Raw genomic sequence first — 27968 nt, forward strand, 5'->3', positions numbered from 1 at the left:
TTCCTGGTCTGAGCCAGTTTGCGGACCTGCCTCTGGGGAGGTCTTGGCTGAGTATGTATTCTAAAGTGAGTAATCTATGGTTTGAAGTCTGTATCAGAACAACAAGTTAAATACCTTTAGTAACACTTTTTCTGGTAGAGACTCTAAACGTAGGTTCCTCACTCCCATCTGCCCTGTTCTGTGAACTGGGTTCTTTTTGCTAAGTCATTCCCCGCAGACACTAACTGCTGATCAAAACAGTTAAATTGATTTTTATGTGGCTCTGCTTTTTTGGCATAAACGTACTCAAAAAGAAACTGATGTCATCGTGCTGGGGGGATTCCTATATAGGCACTGCGACTTCGCCGATGCAGAGCTATACTTCACTACCCATTGGCGCACAGAGGTACTGGTCAAGATTTTCCAGATGCAGTCTGATGCCTGAGGAATATTCTAAGGTGAGGAATCTGCTGTTAGTCTCTACCAGAAAAGGCGTTACCCAAGTGACTAATTTGTTCGTCTGGACATGTAAAACTTACGCCTGTGTCCTACTTTTTAAACACACCATGCACCCTGCCACAAGCCTATAAGGCTTACCTTAGGGTGACTTATTACTATTAAAGAGGGTTTATCCTTGGCAAAACGTTTAGTTTGCCAGGTTGTAATGGCTGTTTAAAACTGCAATAAACGCTGCCGGTGAAGGGAGAGGAGAGCGAAGGTGAAAGGTCTTCACCTGAGAAGTGGAAGAGAAGGGGTAGTAGCTGAGAGGAACAGAGGAGAGAAAAGCGTAGAAGAGGGGAGAGGAGTAAAGAGACGAGATTAAACGAAAGGATGAGGTAGGGTATACAGAGGATTGAGGTGGGAGGGGATGGGTCGGTTACGATAGTGTAGAGGAGAGGAAAGACCAAGGTAGGTAATGGAAAGGATGGGATGAGGAATCGATTGGTTGGGAACTGATGAGAAGAGGGTAGAAGGGAGGAGAGGGACAAAACATAATTAAGATGGGATGGGATGGGAAGGGACGGAGAGAAGGTGAGAGGTAAGAGGGCAAGGGAGGGTAGGGTGAGAGTTGTGGAGGGGATGGGATGATTGAATGGGAGCGATGAGAAGAGATCTTCATAGAGATGGGAAAGGGAGGAGAGGCAAGGAAAGGTGACAGGAGTATAGGTGGGAGGGAGGTGGGTGGAGAGGAGACAATAGAAGAGAAAAATTCAGGGACGGAAAGCAATGAAGGGACTAGTAGTGGAAGGGGTCGTGAATTTGGGAAGGGGATGCAATGGAAGGGAGGGCAAAGTGGGTTGGGATAAAAAGGAAAGGTGTAGTAAATGTGAGAAGGTGAAGGGAGGTGAACAGAGAAGTGGATGGTAGCGGAAATGAGAGTCAAAGAGGGAGAGGTGGGTCGAAGAGAGAAGAGAACAGACAAGAGGAGGTTGGGTATACCAAGAAAAGAAGTGGGAGGAGATAGGATCAGTTATTGTATGGTGGAGGAGAGGAAAGAATGAGATGGGGAATAGGAAGGAGGTAGAGGAGCAGATCAGTTGGGGACATACGAGGAGAGGATGAGAGGACAGAGCTTAAAGGAGATGAGAGAGGAAGGAAAGAAGGTGAGGGCGAAGAGAAGAGAGGGAAAAGGGACTGTAGAGGTGAAAATGTTAGAGGTGTGGAGTGACATAGATTCAAAAGAGAATGGAGAGGAGAGGATGAGGTAGGATGTAGAAAGGGAATAAAAGGGAAAGGCTGAGGAGGGTAGGGAAATAGAGAATCAAGCTGGGAGGGAGAGGAGAGGAATAGAAAGGGTTGGGAAGAGAAAGGTAGGGAAGGAAAATGGTTGGCAAGGGAAGTGAATTGGGAAGGTTTGTGGGGAAATGGGAGGGGAGGGGAGTGGAGAGAGGGAGGGAAGGAAGGAATGAAAGGGAATAGCAGAGGTGAATGTAAGGGAAAAGATGGGAGGTAGGAGTTGGATGAGAGTATGTTATAGAAGGTAAAGGAGGGGAAGAGAAGGGAGGTGAAGGGTGATGATAAGAACAGATGAGGAAGGGTCTGTAAAGCAGTTAATGGGTAAGGGGGTAGGGATTGGGGTTGATCTTAGAAGGTATGGCGAAGGAAAGGGAAACTCAAGTCTGTTGCGAGATGGGAGAAAAAAGTAGAGGGAAAGGAAGATGGAATGGTGAAATAAAGGCAAGGTGGAAGGGAAGCTGAAAGAGTGGGGGATTCAGCTGATGAGTATGAGGGGAAGAGAAAAAAAAGCCAATGGAGGAAGAGGGTGCTGGATGTTTAATGTAAGGTAAAGTAGAGAAGATGAGGAATGGATGGGTTGGGTATCGACAGGTTGGGGATCGACAGGTTGGGGAAGTGCATTGGAAGAGAGTAGAGGGAAGTAGGTGGGGAGAAACTACTGAAGGGAATCAACTCTGAATGGTTTTGAATTTCTCACGACCAAACAGTCACTAGTCACGAGATCACAATAATATATAAAGAATATCACTTTAACGCTGTTGACAGCTACCGGCACGGCATAACGTGCAGTGACGTCCAACTGTACAGCTCCCTTTCTATTGGTTACTCAGCCGCTCACACGCCCTGCGCCGATCACGTCCTACCCGCCTAACCACGCCCAACCCGGAAACGGCACACTGATTTACCTCGCCGACCCGGCAGCCCAGTAACCCACGGAGCACTCGCGGTGACGGTCTAGGTGTGAACGGCGCCTCATTTTCCTCGTACAAGTAAGATTGTTCCTGTGAAGCGTAGCCTCTAACCCCCATGACAAGAACGATATTATTATTTATTTTTCCTATACTCTGTATTCTCTACCTAGATTGTAACGAGAATACATGCCGATCCCGGAGTGGCTCATGGAGCATTGAATATAAAAGCTCCTAGTAAGAGGATCATTCCGAATCATTGTTCACTATAATCGTGCATGTTAATCACTACCGGACTCCGTCGCTTCATGTGTGATCGTTGTGCTAGGTCCAGAATCAGTTTTTAATTTAGTCGCTAATTCACGTATTTGTCATTTTAGTCCTGCGCAGTCGCCTTCACTTGCACGACGACTCCGCTATCTCTCAGCTTCTGAGACACAAACACCCAGCACTTCGCCGTTATGTGTCCAGTGCCTTTTCCACAACTAGCGCTGACACTCAGTGATTTCAGTATCGTTGATACATTGGGTGTGCCTCCACGTGGTATATGGCATTATTGGGACTTATCTCACTCGTCCCTCACATCAAGGTTATGATGTATGTTGATGCACATCACCATTGACCAACTGTGTGTTATGTCTGTGGTTTTTATATGTATTTGTTCGTTATCCACAACCCTCTTTCCCTTATTTCTTCCAACAGGTTTTTTCAACAGACTAAAGAAGAAACCCTTTTTATTGGAGACTCATTTTGTTACTCCCATTGATACCTACGAGGATAGGGTGCGCCTTAGCGTGCGCATACCGTCCCGTAAGTACCCCGCGGTCCTGACGAATACCTGTTAATCTGACACATAGGTAGAAACATGTAGACCAAACCTTTTTATCCCACACGCCATTTAGTTTTCACCGACAGCTCTCCTAATCGGGCAACAGGTGCTCCTTTCTTTTAATTATATCCGCTACACCCCAGAATAAATTACGTAAGTGGGCAGTTCCGGATATTTTTAATAACACTTAGTTTTTTCCCTTTCACACATAAAAAGCAAAACCAGCTCCACTGTAATCAGGTGTCGCAGCACACCTGGATGGGATTCGGCTGTCCGGGTGGGACCCCGATGATGAAGCATGTCACCAACTAGGTTGGTGAGTGAGGGGTCTTCTTAAGGACAAAGGACGTCCTCAGTTTGGATTGTGGCTAACACACAGACTCGCCTCTACTGAGGCTGAGTGTATCCCCCAGGTGTAACTCCCTCTTTGTTGTTTATTGATATATCTAAGGGAACAGGGAGTCCCTCTCCTGCCTTCCAGGCAAATACCCTTTCTCTCCTTACTGGTTACTTACTATTGGCAGCGCACAGCTGCGAGAGTTTTCTTTTTTAGCCTTTTTTTAATTCTCCGCCTTTCTGGACCACACACTCGTCACCATTTTTTGACAATATGAGCGAATACCAAGGCCTCACTTTCTCATTAGAAGAGATCGATGCAATTATGGGAGATCTCTCAACTGTTGCAGACACTAACATTTCACAGAGCATCTCGCAAATCACTGAGTGGGAGAAACTTTCTGAACTTAAGAAAAACAGGATAAGGACCATCCTGCATGGTACTATTCTTAAGGAATATGTGATCAACAAAATGGCTCCTAAAGGCTTATTAGTGACCAACGCCCCACGAATCATTTTAGAAGATGCCACTTTCCGAAAAGATTGGGCCTTAATAGCCTGGCACTGCACACATGACTGGATCATGTTAATCCTAAAAACTGCGGTACGACTATCTGAAAATATCTTGGTGGAAATTCAAGTCACTGAAGGAGTAATAAAGGCCTCTATCACTGGCTATAAAAAGAAATTAGAGGAACTCAATAAAGAGATCAATGAATACAAGGAGAATCTCACCCAACAAAAAGTAACAAAGTTCCAGAAGGACTTGAAAAAATTCTCCTTCGTGAAAACTTATCCCTACTCTGACCCCGAATATACAGCACCGAGTAAACCGGATACAACACCAGCTTCCCCGAGCAATAGTTCGGTGAGCAGTAATTCAAGTGCCTCTAGTACAGGAAGTTACAAACAACGAGGTAAAGGGAGAGGGAGAATTGCACAACAAAATAACTGGCCACAGTTTAATCCAATGATGCAAGGATATCAACCACCATTCCATCCCCCACCATACCCGATGTACGGATGGCAACCACCCTTTCAACCCCAACCACCCCCACCCAACAACTACCGGCCTTTTTTATGGAGGGGCGGAAGAGGCAGGGGAAGAAACAGAGGAAGAGTGGGAGTACCACAGGTACACTGGGCACCAGAGGATCCAATCACGAACCATACCAGGAGCAAGAATCAACAAGCAGGACAGAGCAACACCTAGAACTAGTGACCAATCTGGCATCCAGACCTCTTTCAACTACTGAAGCACTAGTCCTGAACAAAGGACTAGGGTTCGTCCCTACACAGAGGTTCGACAAATTCAACCTCCATTGCGAATTAGCTGGTTTCTTCAGGAAACTGAAACTAAAAGCTTTTTTTGAAAAAAATGGAGACAAAACTGACAGCAATGATAATCAAGATCGCAGTGACACCGGATTACGATTGAAGTCGACGTTCATGCCTCCTCCCCACATGACACCGGTGGAAATTTCGGCCTTCGAACAAGCTGTATTCAATGATATCGAAACTCTAGTGCCGAAAGAACCCTTCACCAACCTGACAAAATTGGAAAGGCTCGCTCTGGATGAACTGAAACATTGCGATACCATTACCATTAAACCAGCGGACAAAGGTGGAGGTGTTGTTGTACTAGACACCTCTATGTACAGAACTGAATGCCTTCGCCTACTTGGCGATACACAGAACTATCGACAACTGACCTATGACCCCACTCAGGAACTAAAGAATGAAATCAAGTCATTGGCTGATCATGGTGAGGAAAGAGGCTTTATTACCAAACAAGAGGCTGACTTTCTGTGCAACAACGAAGGGAAAATTCCTTACTTCTACATACTACCTAAGATGCATAAGAACAAGCATCCCCCACCTGGCAGACCCATTGTTTCAGGCATAGGATCCGTCCTGGAACCCCTATCAAAATTTTGTGATGTATTCTTAAGGCCTCTAGTCCAAAAAACTCCTACTTACTTGAAGGATACCAAAAATGTCCTCCAATTGTTGAATCAACTAACAATTGATGAGAATACCATACTTGTCAGTCTCGACATAGAGAGCCTTTACACGAGCATACCTCAGGATGACACTCTGAAGGTATTAGAAGGAGCATTGGAAAAAGAAACTTGGACTTACAAAACTCCTAGGAACTTCATTCTTGAATGCGCCAGATTGGCACTAAAAAAGAACTATTTTGAGTTCGAGGGTACCCTGTACCTCCAAATAGGAGGGACCTCGATGGGAAGCACATTTGCTCCCAGCGTGGCAGGTCTTTATGTGTACCACTTTGAGGAACAATTTATCTTAAATGACCAGAATCCATTTTTGTCACACATCCTTCTCTGGAAGCGCTATATAGATGATGTCCTGACGATATGGCAAGGGCCAGAAGAAACGCTGCTAGATTTCTTTAAGTGGATCAATACCCTGGACAACAACCTGAGATTCACATACACACAAGACCCCACCACCCTGACCTTTCTCGATCTAACAATCACAAAGGAAGGAAGACGCTTGGAAACAAAGACCCACATCGCGTTGATGACTCAGTGTATGTATCACGTGAGTCTTTCTTAGTTCTTTCTGTAAAAGAACTACTTGTTCCTATAGCTTTTTATGCTTTATTGTGGCACCTGTTTCATCCTTGTAACCGTTTTGAATCCAGGTCTGCATGCTCTTATTGTAAGACTGGACGCAGTAATGTGAATCGCTCACTATTAGTGTCGGGAATTCGCGATCAGCATTTTCAAGCGCCATCTTTAAAGATCTTATTTCAGCTCGCTGAGCTGTACAGTTTCTGAGTGATTCAGTTTTTGTTATTATCGGTCTGAATTTACCTAAGCGCCAGCGACCTTTAACAATCGCGCACGCTGCATTGTAAGTTTGTTTTCCCACAACATAGTGTTGTTCGAATCTGTCTGTGTAGATTACACAGGTGTATTGTTCTAGAGGCAGGATTTCGGTCGGCAGAGGACATTCATATTCATATTGGAGAAATACTTGTGTTCTTAAATTAGGATCAAATTCGTATACTACGTCTGATGCAGCAAGAGAATTAACCCATTGTATCCATCTCGGATGTAGAGCTTTAGCATTTGGAATGCTTGCTCTTGTTACTGCTTCTAGGGCAGGTACTGGTGTAACGATTATTATTCGTTTACCTTGTGCGAGGGCTCTTGCTTTTGCTACAGCAGTTTGAACCGCAGTTAGAATTTTTTCAGTAGAACTGAATTTCATTTCAGCTTGTGTGTACAAGTGTGATTTGTAAGCTATTGGTACCGTTTCTCCCTCATTAGAGGTCAGGTACGTGAATCCGCATCTTCCTGGGATGACTCGGATTACAAGGTTGCGTACGTTTTCGCGTGTTTGCAGTTTTGTTTTAGTTAACATGTCTGTTTGTAATAATCTTAAAATTTCTATGTGTTTCTGAGTCCAATTGATTGGTTTGAAATCAGGTCTTATTAATTCATATAGAGGTTTAACCCTCTCTGCATAATTTAGAATGTATGTCTTCCGAAATTCAGGAAACCTAGTATTGATTGTAAGTTATTCAGCGTTTTTGGAGCTTGGAGTACAGCACACTTCTCTAAGAATTTGTCTGCTAGGCTTTTGCCTTCACTAGATAATTCATATCCTAAAAACAGGACAGTTAGATGGGCAATTCGTGACTTTTTAAAGTTGAATTTGTACCCTTCAGCTGCGAACCCAAGTATTATGGTGTTCACTCTTTTTAAGTGAGTCTCCAGGTCATCGTCTGTGAGATAGATGTCGTCGACATAAGATAATGCCTCATCATCATATATTTGTAGTAACTCTGTTACCCTTGCTGAGAATAATCCTGGGCTATTCTTGAATCCCTGTGGGAGACGGCAACATTGTTTTTGCGCCCCCATTGTTGAGAAAGCGGTCAAATACCTACTTTCAGGTGCAATGTTTTGACAAAAGAAACCATTTGAAATATCTAATGTCGTTTTATACTTTTTGCGCACGATGTTATTCATTAGTGCTGCACTGTGTGAGTTTTGTACTGCAAATGTTTTGCAACAAGAGTTTAGGTGTCTGTAGTCCAAAACTAGATGATATGAATCGTCTGGCTTGGAGACAGGAAACAAAGGATTGTTCATTTGTGAGGTGCATGTTTCAATCACTCCCTGATATTCAAGTTGATCTAAGATCTCCCTGACTTGTTTTTTAGCTTCTTGCTTAACAGGATACTGCCTTTGTGCAGTAGGTTGATTTTTTTAACTGAATTTTGTGTTGAGGAGAATCCTCATCCCATCCTACATGATTTTTATATAATGCAGGGGCTTGGGCTACTGCCCATTTTCTAGCAAATGTGTATTTTTTATGAATTGGAATTTGATTTGAGACGGCAGGCATAATCATTTCTTCGCCCTGTGGGCACTCCCTGACAAACTCTGGTGGCCAGTCTTTTTCTGCTAGAAGGATATCATAGCCTTTAGAAAGGTTATCCCAAAAGAGACCCCTTATTTTCCTAGTCTTGTCCCCCTCTATACGCAATGTTATTTCATATAATTTATGGGGTTTACTAACTCTGGTGTCTGCAGTTTCCACTTGAATGTATTAATTCGTGTCCACTGTCTCCAGAAGATTCATCAGGATCTTGCGAGCTATGGGCACTTCTGCTGCGCTGTCTAGCACTGTCTGGGCCCATTCTCCGTTTTTCAGTTGTGTCCTCAGAATCCTCGGCATGTTTTATTTTAATACTAGCTACCTTATTTTTTGGATATTGTAATTTTTTACTTTGATGAGCAGGTTCCTTGTCGTTGGACTTGACGTGCTCTTCTTTGTGTTCTGACCGTCCTCTTCTTTCCGATTTCGGTGAGGAAGTCTGAAAAGATCGAGAGGGACGTGTATCAATATCTTGATATCTGTCAGGTTTTCTCAAATTATCCCTATTTCTAAGGTTGTATCTTTTTTCAGAGGGCTCCCTGTGGGGAGACTTGCCTCCTCTTTCTGGAGATCTATCTCTTTGCTGAGGAGACTTTCCTCTGGACTGAAACTGTTTTTCTCTGGGAGTGGTTTGTTTATTACCCTCCCACCTCTTTTTTGGAGTATTGAGATTATTTTTAATAAAAGTTTTTTCAGGATTTTCAGTTAGTTGTGGTTTTAGTGGTTTCCCACCCAAACTATCTCTACCTAGTTCTTCATAGGATTTTTCTATGATTCTGGCAAGTTCAAAAGGTTGTTCTGCTATATCTGTTTCTTTCAATTTTTGCAGGTATGTTGAATCATCAATTGTCAATTGAACTAATTCTCTATATGCCTTTGTTAATTCTTTTAGTTTAACTGAAAGTTCTTTACTTGACATTTTTCCAATGTCGGGATGTGGTGTGTAGCCGGCTAGAACTGGCCACGTGGCTCCTGGTCTACCTAGTGGACCGAGCCTGGTGATGTGATTTTGATGTTTTAGGGCGCCATTAAACCAGAGCAGGTGCTCTTGGTATGTTAGTGGAATTTCAACGTCCTCGAAAGGAGCGTATTCCTCTGGAGATTCCTCTATTTTGTAATAGTGGAAATCTTGTGTCACAGCGTGTGCTGCTGGAAAATGTATCCATGAATAGAATACCTCTGTCTGCCGATATTCATGGGCCTCTACCACAAATATGACTCTACCACCTCTCGATGATAGTCCATTTTCTATAAGTTTAAGAGTTATAGTTCTTCTTACATTTACCGGAATGATTATAGCATTCGGGTCTTCATGTTGGAGACTTGTGTCATCCGCTAGAAGTTGAGCTGCTATTTTAGCTCTCTCCCTTTCATCTTCACTTTCCGTCATTTTACTGACTGAAAGGTTTTTTGTTGCAGAGCAAGTTTCAAGGAAACAAAGATTAGGTGCACAATATTTTGGGACACTGTATCCTTCAACGTTGACTAAACCAAAAACTATACATAGGAATCTCTTCCTACTAAGTTCCGGCGGATATTTAACCCTTTACCCACTCCAGACGTCTATTGGATTTTTTACGGGAAAAGGGGTCTGTGTGAAAAGCACGACTGAGCTACTCTAGTATCTTGCGTTAGATTATCGCCTTACCAAATGTTGGGCGCCATGTAGTGTAGTTCCTATATTCCCAATAGTCTCTGCGCATTGGAATAACATAAACGATAGTTTAGACGTAGGACAGAGGTCATCTAGGTCTCTACTGAATATGTTAGACTTAATTAGGTATGCCAGCTAGCTCAGAGGTCACTAGAAACTTTCTTGAAACTTTCTCGAATGAACAGGAAGGGGTTAACTTTCCTGATTAGACAAGAAGGGATTAGTTTCTGACAACCGCATAAACATGACAACTTTGCTCCCCCCAGAATAAGGAGTATATCTCCAGAGTCGTGTGAAAACAATAGACAGCTATTATACTCAGTCAATTGTGCATGCTTAGTTTCACCAGAGTGCAGAGAAATAGAGAGACGGGCGTTTTCAATAAAAGTTATTTATTGAGCAGTCCTCTTTCTCATGCAAGAGAAGTGAATTGCCACAATTGCAATACTTGTCATAAAGTAAAGTGTGTACAGTAAATGGAGTATTATAAAATAATACTGTAAAAGCATTGATATGGTTTCTGAGCCATATGATACTTAAAACTGATAAAATACATAAAATACATACAATTGTAAAAGTTGACTAAACGTGCTCAACTGGTGTTTCTAAAATACGCCTACCCCGGTGAACCTGACCTAAGCCTAATACGTGGGAAGGAGTAAGAAAGTTAAGATAGTTTTGCCAAGAATCTGCATCAAGAATTCTCTAAGGATCTAATCAGCTCCGTACCTTGTTTATAGAATGAAGGAGGTCTTGTATCTCTCTCTCAGGACTCGATCTCCCAGCAACCCGCAAGGGTGACTGGAAACACTGGGGCTGGATTTCTCGGCAGGAGAAAAGACAGCGTCTCTCTCAGTGCGTCAAATGGGCGGGTCGGCTTCCTTCAGCACTCGCATCAGCTGGGCGTCGGGCAAGTAGATAGCCGCTCTGCTCCAAACCACCGTGTGTTTGCTTAAGGCAAATGCTGGTATATTTATACCTGGAAGGTGCAGAGTTTGACGTAAGGTTGGACATAAGACGTCACTAAGAACTTACAGTTCTTTCTGGCCTCCAGGAGTTCTTGTGCAAATCAAAACAAAAGCAGGGGGAATTCCCGGGCTCCTGGAGGCTTGGTTTGTTTAAAGAATGCGTTGTACTTTCTAGGAGTCTATGGGAGTAGCCTTGCCGTATTTGGACTGCATTGGCTATGACTAAATATGGATATGATTCTTATGCCTTTATAAGGATATGATTTGTTATAACCACATCAGGGCATAAATCGGGAATATTTAACTAGGGTCCTAGATACGGTCCTCACTCGTCACCACTGTGGGTGATACCACGTTTTCCATGTTAAGGGGGAGGAGGGCACGCCATGGACATGATCTGATTCCTTGCCGAGATCAGTCTATTGTCATTACAAATGATCCAGCCATGAACCTGAAAAGTAGACCACATGCCTCCCGACACACTTCTCTGGCTGTGGCCTCTCCTTTCTTTGTGCTGCCGTGGAGCCATTCCCCCACACCCACCCCCCACACACTTGTGCATTTACTCGGGGCCTCGTGACATCACATTGCAGTCTCTGTAATGTCATAACTGTTCCTTTCCAAGGGTTTTGCTTCTGGTACTGCTGTGCAGCCACAGACGCTTTCAAAGGAATTGCGAACCAGTCCTTATTTTAAGTAAATGATATAATCAACCTAATGCCCACCCTCACTGCGTGTCTTCCCACTTATTTTTACATAGTAAAGAGTTCTCGCCGGGCCACATCCTGTGTCTGACCTGTCCTCCCCGCTGGTAATGTCCGGTAATCCATACATCTCACATTCTCACTCCTTTCAATAAGTGCAAACACCAATAGAGTCTAGGTCTTCGGAAAGATAATTACACCATTTCTCAAACAGTGGCTATTTAAGCCGGTGAACAGAAAGGGTGAGTGAGTGTTTGTATGAGTCTCGTCTCTGGAGACGCGCAGGCTGCGGTGACGGTGTCTCGGTGACGCAGCTCGAACCCTCCGCTCTCTTGGTATCTGCCTCAATACGTCCCGGTTCGACTTGGTGCTTTTGACTAGGTCTCTGGGGTGCAGCGAGTGCATTTCTTAGGTTTCCTTTGGCCGTGACCTCCTGTGGCCTGTCGGGCTCTGCCTTACCCCCGTGCCTCCATCTCGCGCTAAATTTTGCCCACAGACTAGAGGGCTTCTTTTACCTAGTGCCCGCCCACGCGTTTACATTTTAAAATTATGTAATGGGCCCAACTTTAAAGTTTTCAAATGAAGAGTCTGCAGAACCAGTGCATAAATATATTCAAGGGAGTCTTCCACGGAGCAACTCTGCATTCGCAAGACCCGAACATTCTAGAAAATGCGAAGATGATTTACATTTGTGTATTGCAAAAGTTTCACTTGGTTTCCCTTACTTTTCATCAATTTACACTGTAGCACTCAATAACAAATATAGCTTCTATGCGCTATAGAGCACACCTGCGCAGAGTGAAGTAAATTCTTCTCCCGATCCTAACACACACAAGGGTTGGACATCTCACTCCGCGGTTTGTTGGGTAGAATATTCGAGCTCTTTCGTGATTTGATAACTCTCAGGAGCTCCTATATACTTGGGTTTAAATGTAGCATTCGTCTTATTTATTACGTTTAAATTGTTTATTTCACACACTGCTATTTTTGCTGCTCTACCTTTCTCTTTAATAACTGGCATGTAGTCCAGCAGTGCTACCCAAACCATAACCTGTTGTTTACACCAAGAGACAGAGTGTACACAGCTGTAATAAAACATCAGCGGGACCTGGACTTTATTTATAAATGCACCTGGGCGGCCTACAAAGGTGCTGCCCATGTGTAGAAGTAGAGTTCTTTATAATCCAATTTGGACTCCAATTACCATAATCTCATGCTGTTATCAAATTGATTTTCAGTTCATTTGTGGGACTTCCCTGGAGCTTTTCCCTTTGTCACTAAGTTCAGCACTGGCAGTTTTTTGCACCCCCGCACGTACTCGGTGGCAATCCCTGAATTTAAACAAGCACTGACCAAACCAAAAGGTCTAGCTGTAAAGGACTTGCACATGGAAGCCCGGACACATCTGTTTGTGCATGCATGCTTAAGCATATTAAAGCTAGATATATTGGTTTTGCATAAGTTTGTGTGGCTGTGCTCTTTCTGCTGCCAGAAAATCCACAAGCTCGGAAAAATATTATCCACTATATTTATTTATCTGCATGGAAATTAGGCACTGGCAACATTTTAATTACTCTGGACCAATCTCTGTAATTTCTTATTACTCTTTGATGCACAATTACTGAAAATGATGCAATTTCACCTGTTCACGTAATTTGGCGCAATAACCCTACAGCTGAAGCACAGGAATATCAAATTTAGTGGCTGCAGGCAGATGCTGTTTGTGTGCTGTTGCATTTAGAGCAATTTTTTTAGCGCAATATGCATCCTCAGGTCTATTTTGAATGCAAGGTTGTATTTTGCACTAAGAAAGTAGCTCTAAATACTGGGTTATACTTCGCAAGTAATTCCGCGTAATCTTGCAAGTCTCCATTCTTCTCAGTTTATCCAGACAAACTTCGCACTAGGGCCTCTTTCCTGCCGAATGGTTTAACACCATTTCTTGTGGTCCAATCTGTCACCTTGCCCACCTTCTACACTCCTCGAACATCCCTCTAAGGAAGAGAAACTAATCCACCGCCTGGACCCAAAAATCGCTGCTGTTCGACCTTGACTGCACACAAGAGTTCTGGGTGGGCAACCAACTCTTCGTGGGACATGTTGGTGTGGAGAAAGGTCAGGCGGTGCAGTAATGGACCATCTCTCGATGGGTCATTCTCTCCATTAAGATCTGCTACGCAGTGGCAAAGAAGCAGCCTCCTGAGGGCTCAATCCACCAGAAGTAAAGCTGTGACCACTGCGATAGCACGTAGAGTCCCAGTCCTGGAAATCAGCCAGGCATCAGCGTTGACTTCCCTGCACAAGTTTTACCAAGCATTACTGCCTGGACAGTGCAGTCTGCAGGGACGGGCATTTCGCTCGTTCAGTCCTGCAGGACTTCCTAGTTTAAATTTGGCCGCAGACCCTCCACCGGGGATGGTGTTGCTTGGGTATATGTTGAAAGGTAAGTCTCCATCAGATGAACAAGTTCCTTTCCTTCGGTAGCGCCTTATCTTGTAGAGACAATATCTAGGCACAGATTTCTTACCGATCCACTCATCCTCCCAGTTTAGTGGACAGATTTCTTGGTTCAGGGATGATCCTTTTCAGGGCCCTAGTTTGGAAACACCAGTGTCCGTGCACATCATGGCTCCGTGCTCCAGGCGTGGAAAGTTGTGAAAAGTAACTGTCGTCAGCATGTCGAGGTGGCACTTATACAGGTGACTCGGATGTCACTTCTAGCCCGTACGTCACCTACCGACACGCAGGGGTACTGCTCACAACAAATCTTCCGGATCCAGTCTGATGCATGGAGAAATTCAAAGGTAAGGAATCTGCGGATAGATATTGTCTCTGCCAGATAAAGCGTTATCAAAGGTATGTAACTTGTTCATTAGGGATCCAGACATCAGTAGAGGTGGGCACTCAGGGCAGGGATGCACGTCCCTTACAATGCAGCTGACTTTTCTGTCCCAACACATAATAAAAGGCATTGTAACACGTATGTACACATATTTCAAGTTCTTGCCAAATATGCGATAATGTAAATGCATCTGTGTATTTCTATCAGCAATTAAGTGGTCTTATTTGTGTGCAGTCACTGGCTGATATTTCCATTTTCCATTTGCCTTTCAGAACTAACAAATACCACTGACTTGCTGAGCCTTAATGGAAAGATTCTGCATGTGACAGCAGGGCCAGCTCCCGCTTTGCTTAAGAGCAGTGATAAGATCTTCTGCCAGTACATCAATCTGCAGCTGCAGAATGCAGAACCACAAGGTAAAGTGCGCCTTACAAACCAAAGGATTAGCCATGTTTGCATGCACGTACTCAATGTATATTGTTGTAACAAGTATGACCGTTTCCCTTGTGCTGGGGTTGCCTTAAGTGGCACTGCATATAGAGACCTACTTTCTTCAACAAGGAGCTATTGTATTCCACTAGATTATGGGTTATTCATCGATAATGGAAAGAACATTGACGCAACTTCTTTTGATCCATGTACTTAAGATTATGATACATTAATGTGAGTGTTGTTGTATATGCCTGTCACTATGTCTCATAATATGCCAATATGTGTGCCATATAGGGGCGGGGGAGGCGTGGCTGGACTGCTTGGGCTCTTGTGTTTTTTTTGCCTTATCTCTTCTTTGCCCTGTTTGTAATTGCTGGTGTTGTGAGGCCTCAATACGCTCCAGGTTCCTTATAGAATAAGGCGGTGGTGTACATCGTGGCAGTAGCCCCCCTTTGCCACCTGCTGGGACACAGACTGAGTAGAGGTGTCTAGCGATGGAGAGCTAGGTGGGCTTCAAGTCCTGCCCTGGTCTGATGGGGAAGATCTGCTTTGCTGCTCACACTGCACATAGACTTACACCCAGACTGAATGGCATACAATCCTGCGCTAAAAAAGCCATGGCCAGGACTCCATTATTGTTCCCTAGTCGGATGCTGTGAATGTGGCTGTCTGGGTCTGTTTCCTTCATTTTCCGATGCACGTTTGGTGATAATTGAGAAAATGATTTCTGATGCTGATTCACTCATGATACACAAGGATATTGCCTTGTATTACTGTACTCCAGTTTTGGAGAGTCCTTTGGAATTTGACTGCTGGGAATTGGTGAGCAGAGCTTGCAATGAAGGCTAAGTGTGCACTTATTCCGACTGGGTGAGAATGCAACAGACTGTGGTTGTAAGTCCATGTTATCGCTACCATCTCCATTTCGGGGGGGGGGGGGGGCGCATAGTAATGCGTTTTGATTGATGCACATTTAGCTGAATGTGAAAGGTGCTGTGGGATATTTTTGCTGCTGATAGTATGGTACACTCAGGTGACACCTCATGGTGATGTATGCCATCCCTGAGACTGATGGGGAGATGCAGAGTGCCTTATCATGGTCTTAGACAATCGGCAGAAACCATCCTCAGCTAACAAAATGGATTATTTCTGCCAGCACTGCCAGAATACTGGCAAGACTGTAGCAGGGGATTATGTCTATTGTACCATGACAGAAGTCTATGTATCCTTCATTACATGTGTCCTACTTGCAATCAAGAACTCGTGCACTATGTTGGAAAGTCACTTAAATGCCATGGCCTTGAATCTAAACCTGGTCTGAGCTGACCTGCGCAACCTCTCAAATAAGGTGATAAAGATGGGGCCTCAAGCTACAAAGATAAATGGAGAAGTGGTCCAACTAGAGAGCAGGTGGCTGGCCTGTGTGAGAGGCCTCAAGCTACAAAGATAAACGGAGAAGTGGCCCAACTAGAGGGCAGGTGGCTGGCCTGTATGAGAACACTAAAGTACTGGTGGCAAAGGATTAGGACAAAAGAGAAGTGCTTGCTTTGAACAATATCCTTATGGTGGCCCTTCAGAAGAATCTTAAAGGCAAAAATATGGAGTTATTTGTGGAAAACTAGATTAACAAGACTCTGAAGTTCAGGGTCTGGCATCATCTTCTCCAGTGAGAGAGCACACAAAGCACCCATGTCTCTGCCCAAAATGATGGCCCTTCAGAGAACCTAACCCAAACCTGTCTTATCCTAGCACCCTGCCCGGTACCCGGAGACAGTGGCATAAAGTCACCCACTCTACTTTTAGAGAAGAATTCATCCCTCCTATTTTTCTACCTTCGGATGATATTGAAATTGCCCTTGCTAAATTCGAAGGAGAAACCAGGAAAGTCATTGATAAAATTGCTCCTGTAAAGCTTTTCAAATCTAGGCCTGCAAAAAAACATGAAGTTTGGTTTTCCGATCACTTGAGTACTTTGAAACAAGGGGCTAGAAAATTGGAAAAGAGATGGAGAACCTCTCATCTTTTGGAGGATAAGGAAAAATATTGGTGTGCACTGTCTTCGTATCATAAAGAAATCCGTGGTGCTCGGAAATCATACATTGCATCCCAAATACAAGAGGCCGGAAACTCTCCAAGAATTCTTTTTCAAATTTTACAGACTTTTGTTAAGCCCCAAGCATGTGAAGCCCCTGACATGACTTCTCAACAACTGTGTGAAGACACCTCATGTTTTTTCACTAATAAGATCAATAAAATTTATGAAAAAATAATCTTGACCAATCAGGCTCCATTGACCATTACAGAATCCTTCCCTGATCCTGCAGAATGCATACCTGCTGTACATTCGCTGGATGTTTTTCCTCCGATGTCCTTGGAAGGAACATCGGATCTTTTAAAACTAATTAAAAGCGGTAGTCCTGAGGATACTATCCCTGCCAAACTAATGCCCACACTTAGTGAACTTCTATGTCCAACGATCAGTGAACTAGTAAATATTTCACTCATCTCGGGTGCTGTCCCCAAAAATTGGAAAAGGGCGCTTGTCAGACCCATAAGGAAGAACACCGCCCTATCGTGGTCTGACCTGACGAATCTTAGGCCCATCTCCTTGCTACCTTTTGTGGGAAAAATAATAGAAAAGCATGTTAACCATCATCTATCTGCACATGTGGAATTGGTAAAAGCCTTGGATGAATCCCAATCGGGATTCCGCCCCAAATACAGTACAGAATCCACTCTTTTGTCTGTTACTGATGATCTCCATGCCTACCAGGACAAGACCTCTCAGTCATCCTGGTGCTATTAGACCTATCAGCAGCGTTCGACACCGTGTCCCATACCATCCTGACGCAACGGTTGTCGAACGCTGGCATTCAGAATAAGGCTCTTGACTGGCTAAAGAGTTTTCTGACTGACCGCACCCAGAGAGTCACCATGGGTGCATACCGCTCGGTGGAAATAGAGATTTCCAAAGGGGTGCCACAGGGCTCATGCTTGAGCCCTACTCTTTTTAATATCTACGTGGCACCCCTGGCAGGAGTTCTGCGTAGATATGGCTTTATCCCCATATCATACGCAGATGATACAGAGCTCCTTTTCCCCTTTAAAACTCTCACCACTGAGGTCAGAAACTCTTTTTCGACAGGCATGAAAGAAGTGGCAAAATGGATGGCTACCAACTATCTCCAATGCAATGTCACCAAGACGGAGATCATGTTATTTGGAGACGCCAAAATACTCTGGACTCCTGAATGGTGGCCGTCAGAGCTTGGAGCAGTCCCTGAACCCAAACAGGTTGTGAAGAATCTGGGAGTCAGATTCGATCATGACCTGTCATTTAAACAGCATACCAACTACATATCGGGGATCTGCTTCCACACCATTGGACTCCTCCGTAAGGTTTTTCCGCTTCTACCCGACGCAACAAGGAAAACGCTTGTCCAAGCGTTGATCCTCAGCCGGATTGACTATTGTAACGGCTTGTTACTATCAGCCAATGAGGGTGTGTTGGATACACTACAGGTGATCCAGAACACGGCGGCTCGCCTGGTTCTGAATGCCCCTCCGAGAACTGCTTCCAAACCTCTCCTGAACCGCCTACATTGGCTCCCAATACGACAGAGGGTCAAATTTAAAATATGCTGCCTGATCCACAAATGTCTGAATTCACAGGGACCAATTTATCTGGAACGGAAATTCATGCCTTATGCTCCAGTACGATCTCTTAGATCTAGTAACAATCTCCTTCTTGTGGTCCCCTACATAAAAAAAGTAAGACACGGAGGCAGAGCCTTGTCCGCTACTGGCCCTAAGCTGTCGAACAAGTTACCTCTGGCCTTAAGACAATGTAAAGAACACCTGACATTCCGCAAACTTTTAAAAACAGCTCTATTTAAAAATGAAGTCTAGCTCATCTCCTCATTGTCAATGTGTTGCTGATTTATGGTCAAAAAAGCGCAGAGATACTCCTGTCGGAGTGATTCAAGCGCTATACAAACTCATAAATAAATAAATAAATAAACTGTGACCTTGAGATCGTTGAACAATGGAGACATTGTCCTTCAAAAGACCAGAAGAATGGGACCTACGTTGCTACAAACATGCATGCATATTTCCCTGTTACTCCATAACAGTACAGCAGTTAAGAGCATAGTTTGTTTTGAAGCAGCTAAGAAGCTGCTTTTGGAATTTGAGGTCAAACATATGCTCCTTTTATCTGTAAACCTAAGAAATGTGGATGGTACATGCTCGGATTTCCTCAGTCTCCCAGAATAGGCAGGCAATGAGCATAGGGTTGTGGGTCCAGCGAGGCAGGGACTCCTCTTTAGTGGGAGACAATTATCTTGGCACAAGTATGATACCGATTCCCCTTTGATAACCAGCCAGGAGGGGACTGGAGTGCCCTGGCCTGGGTCGCCACCTTGCACTAAAGTAAAGCACTTTGATGGTAGGCCCTAAGAAATAGTTCCTATCAGATCTTAGCTAATTGACAGTTGATGCACGGATTGCAAGTTTATTGTTATAGGCACTATATAACTTAGGTACAGCAGCATGATGCTTAGTATAATGCTGGGAAACCAACTGATCAAAATGGTTGTGTGAAGGCAAAGCTGAGGTTCCCAAAATAATGCATGCTTTGGAGGGGCAGGAGGCCAACAGGGCCGGGTACAGGCTTTGGACTGTGCTTTGGCCAAAAGGCAACTGTCACTAGACTGGTCTTCACCATCCTGACAGCTTGGTTCAACTGCAGTATTTGTGCTCCGGATTTTGGTTTTCTTCTGACCTGTTAATACTGCTGCTGTGCTAATAGTGGGCTGTGCATGCTCTTCTCTTAGTAGTGTTACTTGGGGTTAAGGTGCTGGTCTCACTTAGATCGTTTGTTTTACTAGATGTGTTTGTTATAGTTGAAATTGTGGATTGGCAATTTCTGGCTGCCAGGAAGTAGGATTAATATAAAAAAGCATTGCTCCTGCATTCTGCCTTCGGTAACAGAAGTCACATCGGGGGTATTATGTGAATGCTGGTGTGATAGGGCTTATTGTTAGTCATCTGAATTACGGTGTACTGAGATTGCAGGATGCAAGTGTAATATCCCTACATAGGGCCAGATCATGGGCTGGGATATGATTTGATAATATCGAGAGGTCAGCTTATAAGTGTAAAGCTGTGAACAGGGACTGAGGGCAAAATGCGTGTGTTAACTGAGAGTCAGATCCTTCGCTAAGTGATAAGGGCTCCATATAGTATTTTACAGGAGACTCACCTGACGATGGAGAAGAGTGAGATAAGCATCTGATGGAGATGTTGGTATTAACGTCCTCATACATTTTCTACATCAGAGATTTGAGGATTTGGATAGTGCATTTGTCTGCATTGCTGTGTTGTACCTGTAGAATAAGTAAAGACTGCTTGTTGGGATGGTAGGTAGATGGGGTGGACAACACATTGATGAAAGTACATTTGCTTTAAGTGTCAATAATGCTCTTGTCCCTGTCACGGGCTCAATGAGGTGCCCATATACTGTCACTCTCTTCATACATGGGCTGTAGATTGTGTTCTCAACATGAATCTAATAAACGAAGTTCGGTATTGCACTCAATAGTTCAATGAAGTTTATTCCGGTTATTCAAGTTTTCTAATGGTCGTTGGTGCATGGGTAGGTACCCTACTGAGCGTTTAGGGTATTTGATACAACACTGGACATGCGTGTTCTGTGACTGCAGGACACCCTCCTACCTTGCACTCCTTTTTACTTTTCAAACATAATTACTCCAATCGCGTGAATTAGTTCATGAAATTTATTAGAACGTTCATTTGTAGCGAGTTTTCTTTTTTGTCAGAATAGTATTTCATTCATACATATTTACATGTTTATTTTTCCATCCCAATGCATTTCAAGCATAACGCTCTTCTTCAGGGGATTAGTTACTAAGTCTTCGTATCTCACATAGTTGTTCGCGCTCCGCTGCGTTCTGGTGTCTCTCTCCCCTCGCTACTCTGGCGTGCGTCTCTCATCTGTTAAACAACTATCTTGTAAAATTAATCCCTGAAGAGAGAATGTGAAATTTTTCGATACTGGATATCTCGAGGGAGAAACGCAGAGTAAGACACTTTTTGCATTTCATACCGAGTGGGAGCAATAAAGGAACTTTTCGGAAAATTCTAGAACCCTGAAATGCCTGCAACTAGTAGTAAAACGGTAGGAAATAATTTACGGATTTGGTTGCTAGCAAGAAGGAAGGCAGTCCTGGAAGAACTCCTGGAATCCCAGGAAAATAGTTCCAGATGACATTGTACAGGCAGCTAGGGCACCGAGAAGGAGTATAAATCAGCTAGAGCAGTTGCATGACTACTGAAAAGGGAGTTTCCCCAGACCATAATATGGTGAGAAAATAACTTGTACAGTGGTGGGTATTTATGAAGTTCACTGCGAATATTTGACTGACTAGTATATGCAGATGCAGGAGAGATGAAGGAGGTACTGGACTCCTGCATAACTTTCAGGTTGTTGAATTAACTGAGGGCCTCATTGGATAGCCTGGTCACCAGATAAGACATTTGGAATACAAGCAAAAGCATGAATATGATGAAGTTCCCAAGAGGGTTGGCCTACAGGCAGATTTCTACACCGGTTACAACCCAATTAGGGCCAACAAAACTGCAGGCGTTGTTAGTTAAGGCTTTGGAAGTGGGAATACTACTGCAGTCATTGGGAGGCAAGGGTGGGTTTGATGCCCAAACCAACTAAGGAAATGTTGTATATTGAAAACTACTGACCTCTGTCTGCATTGAATGTAGACACAAAAATATTTCTCCTAGTGATTAGATTACATAGGGTTATATTGTACTTGGTTTATGAAGACTAGTGTGGCTTCATGCACATTAGGAAGACTGTGCTTAACCTAAGGAGACAAATTCATGTTACAGGCTATGTTTTGATGGAGAAGATTGTGCACTACCAGCCTTGAACGTTAAGATTGTGTCTAATACGTTTGGTTCGCTGTATCTGGTGCAGTTACTCTGGATCATTAAGAACAGAGATACATAGACTGTATGAAATTACTATGCGCTAAAGCAGCTGCAAGGGTTAGGACCAAGTAAATATTTTTGGCTGAGAGGGCCTGGGCTGGGCGACCAATCTAGGCTCTCTACTCTCCCAACTTCGGGGTGCATACTATGAAGGACTTGGAGATTGTTAGCTAAAACAGTGGGATAGACAGAACGCATTGTATCAGTGTATGCAAGTAACATTCTCATATTGTTTGAGGAACCCGAGAAACCAATAGACCTTCTGAGAGAGGTTGAGAATATTTGGTGGCTAACAGAGTTATGACCTGATCAGGGTAGATTGCTGCTGTTTTCCTGAGGAATCATGAAGAATACAGGTAGTAACTACCTTTCCCTAATACCATTGCCAAGGAAAACTCAGGCTTTCAGTTTTGGATGTCATGATTACAAATTATGCATATCTTAGTCAGAAACTCATTCTGGGAAGGTGAACTTAGTGGACTTTTTGGTGACGCAACCCTCATCACTAGTAAGACTGGTAGAGATCTTCAAGATGGTAGTGCTCCCTTACTCTTCATTCATTTTCATGAGCTCTGTGTCTCAATACCCAGTGTCGATGGAGGGGAGATGGGTAAATTACTGAACCGACTGACGAAAAAGGAGCAGGGTAGGACATGAGACTGAATCTGGCTGTAGTGTAGACCGGAGAACAAATGCCTGACGTGGAAGCGTATCTGAAAGAAATAGGTTAGTTATAGATTCCTTACTTTAGAATTACCCCCCTGCGTCAGACTGGATCCGGAAAGTTTTTTCATCAGCAGTACCTCTGCACCTCGGAAGGTCAAGTGGGTCGCCTCTATCGTCGGCGTCGTGGTCGCCCGGAAGACGTTGCAGCAGCTACTTAGACGCCTCCCTCGCGCGCTGACGGCAGTTCTCTCTTTTTCCATGCCAGCCATCGCTGATCCGGGAAGAGCGGTACCTCAGTAATTTTTTTACTACGTTTTTTTCGACTTTTGTCGACTTATTGTTTCGAGTCTCCGACTCCGAACAGGTGCACGAGGGATGCCCGTCTTCAAGGCCTGCGGTTCCTGTACCCGATCGATGCCGGTGACGGATCCGTACCGCGTGTGCCTCTTTTGCCTGGAGCGCGACCACAACCCCAAGTCGTGTCCGACTGTCGGTTGATGGCGCCGAATGCTTTGCGGGAGCGGTCCCGAAAGCTGCTTGAACGCCGACAGTCGGCTCCGCGCCATTCGAGATCCCGGTCGAGAGGAATGTCGAGGGACCGGTCGCAGAGCCACCACCATTCCAGTTCGAATTCATCGTTTTTTAAATTAAAAAAGGTTTTATATAGCGCTGGCTAGACCTGGAGGTATCAGAGCGCTTTACATGAGTATCAAACCATAATTGCAGTTTACATCGTTACAAAGGTTACACAGTTATCAGAGCCTGGCACCATAGTTAAAAGTAAGGACGAGATAAACAAAAAGGAACATATACGTAAGGGAAAAAGCAGGCAAGGGGAGAGATTCCAGGGAGAGGGGGGTAAGAGCAGGGGAAGTAGACAGAAAATGGAGGAGGGAAAGAGGAGGGGAGGGTAGGGTCGTCGAAGTCTTCACACTCGGGGTCAGGTAAGTCGAAGCATAAGAAGAAGTCGAAGAAGCATCGTCGCTCTTCAACTTCTCGTCGGTCGGCTGATCCGACGAGGCATGCGGGTGGTGCCACTCCCGCGGCTCCGCGCGGGGAGCCAGACGGGTCGACTCTGAGCTTTCCTCTCTTTCCGGGTCTCGGAGCGACCCCCGCCCAGCTACGTACGTTCTACGAGGCGATGCATGCCATCTTTGGGCGTACCGGCCCCACTGGCGCGCCTTCGGGCCCCGCAGAGTCCGTTGGGGGCCGAGGTCTTAGCTGCCAGCAGCACCTGCCCCGGAGCCGTAGGCCCCCCTTGGATCCGGTCAGCTTCCCGGCCGGCGTCGACCCTAGCCTCCTTCCCAATCTGGACACAGAGCCGGACCGTCGTCGTCCGACGCCGGATCCGGCACCGAGAGGAGGTTTTGTGCCCCTGTTCACTCTTGAGGTCCCTTTTCAACAACAGGGACACCCAGAGGATGGTGAGGGGGACTGGGAGGGGTCAGGTGACCCTTTACCTGACCAGTTAGATACTGAGCAGGACTGGAGAGAGCAACTGGGGGATGCCAGTGGTCTTGACACCTCTCCTGACCGTGGCCTGTTGTCTCCTCCTACCGTGGCTACGAAGGAGGGAGTGTCATACGTAGTGGTGTTGCATAGGGTGGTCAAGGCTCTTAACCTCGAGCTTCCTACGGTGGCGGTCAGGACTAACCTCTTGACAGAGGTGCTTTAACCGGCTGGAGCCCCTGCTGCCGTTTAATGAGGCCCTTACAGACCTCCTTTTGGGCACATGGTCCAGGCCCAACACGGGGGCTCCCGTGGACAGGATGATTGCCTGACACTGGCTCCGGGCGACCCCACTTTCCTCTCCCAACACCCCACCCGAGAGCTTGGTTGTTCAAGCTTCCACCTCCAAAAGTGCCTTCCACACCGCTCCACCGGAAAGGGAATCCAAGAAGCTTGACCACCTTGACAAGAAAATGTTCTCTTCCGCCAGCTTAGGGCTGCAGTCTGTAAACACTGCATGTCTTTTGGGCCGTTATTCGCACTCAGTGTGGGATACGGTGGCACAAGTGCTGCCTCAGTGTCCAGAGGAGGCCCGGGCACTGCTCTCTCAGTCTGTTGCCGCCGGGAGAGATGCAGCAAAGTTTACAATCCGTTGTTGGCTGGACACTGCCGACTCTCTGGGCAGGACCATTTCACCTTCGGTAGCGCTTCATCACTACGCCTGGATGAGGTCCACTGGCTTCTTCAGGGATGTCCAGAACACCTTGATGGACATGCCCTTTGATGGCCGTCGCCTTTTTGGCGACAAAGCAGACAAGGACTCACGGGCTACGGCCAAGGCCTTGGGACTCTCTACCCGTCCGGCGCAGTCTGCTTTTCGCCCCGTTCGTGGCTACGAAAGGGGTGCCCCGCTACGTCCCGCCCAGGGCCATAGGCCGCAACAAGTTACCCAACCTTCGCACGGCCGGGGACGTGGAAACAACCAGCATGGTTCCAGGGGGCCAGCGAGCGGGACAATCCACCAACCCCTACTCTGCAGCAGCCTCCAAACCCTCCTAGTCCGACCTTTCAGGCCCATCAAACGCCATTGGCTGCTGGATTTGCCATAACCTCCCCCACTGGTGCCCCATCACGTCGGATAGGTGGGTTTTGCAAATAGTCTGAAGGGGCTAGTCCCTCCCCTTCGAGACTGCCCCTCCAGCCATGCCATCGAGATACCACTGCATGTCGGAGGATCATCTGGCCCTTCTCCAGCAGGAAGTTACAGCTCTCTTTGCCAAGTGAGCCATCAAGGGCATTCCTGTCCCAGAAGTAGGTTGTGGTTGTACTCCCAGTACTTTCTGGTCCCCAAGAAGGACAAGGGCCTGCGTCCTATCTTGGATTTCAGGGTCATCAATCGCTTCCTCTGGAAGGAGAAGTTCAAGATGTTGACGCTTGCTCAGGTCTTGTCTGCCCTCGACCCGCAAGACTGAATGGTGGCGTTGGACTTGCAGGACGCCTATTTTCATATCCCCGTCCTGCCGGCCCACCGGCGTTACCTACGGTTCACGGTAGGCCACAAGCACTTTCAGTTTATTGTGCTCCCCTTACCAGCGCCCCTCGGGTGTTGTCGAAAGTGATGGTGGTGGTCGCAGCTCATCTGCGCAGATCAAGGGTTTCAGTCTTCCTCTATCTTGACGACTGGCTGTTGAAGGAGGGCTCGCCCCAGGCAGTCGTCTCCCACCTCCAGACTACGGCCGACCTCCTGCATTTGCTGGGGTTCTCCATCAATGTGCCGTAGTCGCAACTGATTTCCCTCTCAGAAGCTCCTCTTCATCAGAGCGGTTCTGGACACAACGTGGTATTGGGTCTATCCTCCCGAACAGCGAGTCCGGGATATTCGGGCTATGATTCTGATTTTTGAGCCTCTATCCCAGGTTTCGGACCGAATGACCCTGAGGCTGCTGGGCCTCATGGCCTCCTGCATCCTGCTGGTCGATCATGCCAGGTGGCATTTGCGGGCTCTGCAGTGGGACCTGAAGTTCCAGTGGGTGTAGCATCAATGGAATCCGTCCGATCACTTCCAGATCTCAGAGGGCACTGCCCAACAACTGCAGTGGTGGCTTACGAACCAGGATTGGGTCAATGGCAAATCCCTCTCCCCCAACCAGACCAAATTGGGGTGACGGACGCTTCCCTTCTGGGATGGGGCAGCCACACGGGAGAGGCGGAGATCAGAGGCATCTGGTTTCCCCCGGAGTGCGGGCTCCCCATCAACCTTCTAGAGCTCCGGGCGATTCGTCTTGCACTGAAGACGTTCCTTCCCTCTGTCCTAGGAAGAGTAGTGCAGGTGTTCACGGACAACACCACCGCCATGTGGTATTGCAACAAACAGGGCGCATGGGGTAGTGGACCCTGTCAGGAGGCCCTCTGCCTCTGGACATGGCTGGAACATCAGGGCATTTCCTTGGTGGTTCAACACCTGGCCGGTTCTCTGAACGCCAGGGCGATGAACTCAGCCGTAGGTGCATGATGGATCACTAATGGCATCTAAACTCAGAGGTGGTGCAAGGTCTCTTTCAAAAGTGGGGAGAGTCTTAGTTAGAGCTATTTGCCACAGACGAGAACATGCAATGTCCGCAATTCTGCGCGTTGGAATTTCCAAGGTGGCACTCGCTCAGCGACGCTTTTCGACATGAGTGGAGTTGCAGTCTGTTGTACGCCTTTTTGCCTAGACCACTTCTGCCCAGAGTGCTGAAGAAAATCAGGCACGACCGGCCCAAGTCATTCTTGTGGCTCCGGATTGGGCACAAATAGTATGGTATCTCGAGCTGCGCCACATGACCATTGATCCTCCAATCAGACTGCCTCTTCAGGAGGGTCTTCTGTCGCAGCAGCAGGGGACGGTTCTCCACCTCCTTGCATGGAGATTGAGCCGCTGCAGCTGACGTCTTTCGACCTGCCTCCTGAAGTCTGCGATGTAATCTTGGCAGCCAGGCATCCCTCCACGAAGACGGTATACGCCTGTAGGTGGTACACATTTGTGGCGTGGTGCACAGCAAAGGCTGTGGATCCCCTTTCTGCCGCTCTTTCTGAAGTACTCTTGTTTTTTTCTCTTTAGCCCAGCAGGACTCTGCTCTGGGCACTATCAAGGGCTACCTGTCAGCCATCTCTGCCTTCCTTCGGTTGCCAGATCAGCCATCTCTTTTCAAGTACTCGGTAGTTAACCTTTCCTTAAAGGCTTAACGCATATTTTTGCTCCAATCTCCTTCATTATGCCTCAGTGGGACTTGAACCTTGTACTAACCTATCTCATGTGTGCTCACTTTGAGCCACTGCATAACTGTCCTTTACGTCTTCTGACTCTTTAAACTGCTTTCCTGGTAGCCATCACCTCTGCTAGAAGACTAAGTCAGCTCCAGGTTCTTTCTTCACAACCTCCTTTCCTATATGTTCATCCGGACAAAGTGGTTCTCCGGACCCGTTCATCCTTCCTTCCTAAGGTGGTAACTGCCTTCCACATCAGGCAGACCATTACTTTGCCCACCTTCTTTCCGCCTACGCATCCTTCAAAGGAAGAAGAGAGGCTCCATCATCTGGACCCAAAACGTGCGCTCTACTTCTATCTGGATCGCACAAGACAGTTCCGGGTGGATGATCAACTTTTTGTTGGTTACATGGGTGCAAAGAAGGGTCGGGCCGTGCACAAACGCACCATTTCTCGATGGATCGTGTTGTGTATTATGGCTTGTTACTCTCTGCTACAAAGGAGCCTCCAGTCGGCCTACGCACTCACTCCACCAGGGCGACGGCAGCCAATAGTGACTTGGGAAGGGGAGTGCCTCTAAATGACATCTGTCAGGCAGCCACGTGGGCATCGCTGCACATGTTCACCAAACACTCCTGCCTGGACAGCCAAGTCCGGAGGGATGGCTTCATTGGCCTTTCTGTACTGCAGAATTTTCTGGTGTGATCTTGGTTCGCAGGTATTGCTGGAGTATCTATTCTAAGGTAAGGAATCTATAACTAACATGTTT

At 46.0% G+C, this 27968-nt stretch overlaps 1 protein-coding gene across 1 annotated transcript in view; it reads left to right on the forward strand.

Moving 5' to 3' along the window:
• IARS1 (isoleucyl-tRNA synthetase 1) overlaps positions 1 to 27968 on the forward strand; it is a 548404-nt gene that overhangs the window by 472716 nt on the left and 47720 nt on the right. Inside the window, exon 32 of the mRNA XM_078661397.1 lies at positions 14649 to 14792. Within this exon, the coding sequence (XP_078517523.1) occupies positions 14649 to 14792 (144 nt within the window). The remainder of the gene's footprint in view (positions 1 to 14648; positions 14793 to 27968) is intronic.

The sequence above is a fragment of the Lissotriton helveticus genome, chromosome 9, assembly GCF_964261635.1.
Source record: "Lissotriton helveticus chromosome 9, aLisHel1.1, whole genome shotgun sequence".
Lineage (NCBI taxonomy): Eukaryota > Metazoa > Chordata > Amphibia > Caudata > Salamandridae > Lissotriton > Lissotriton helveticus.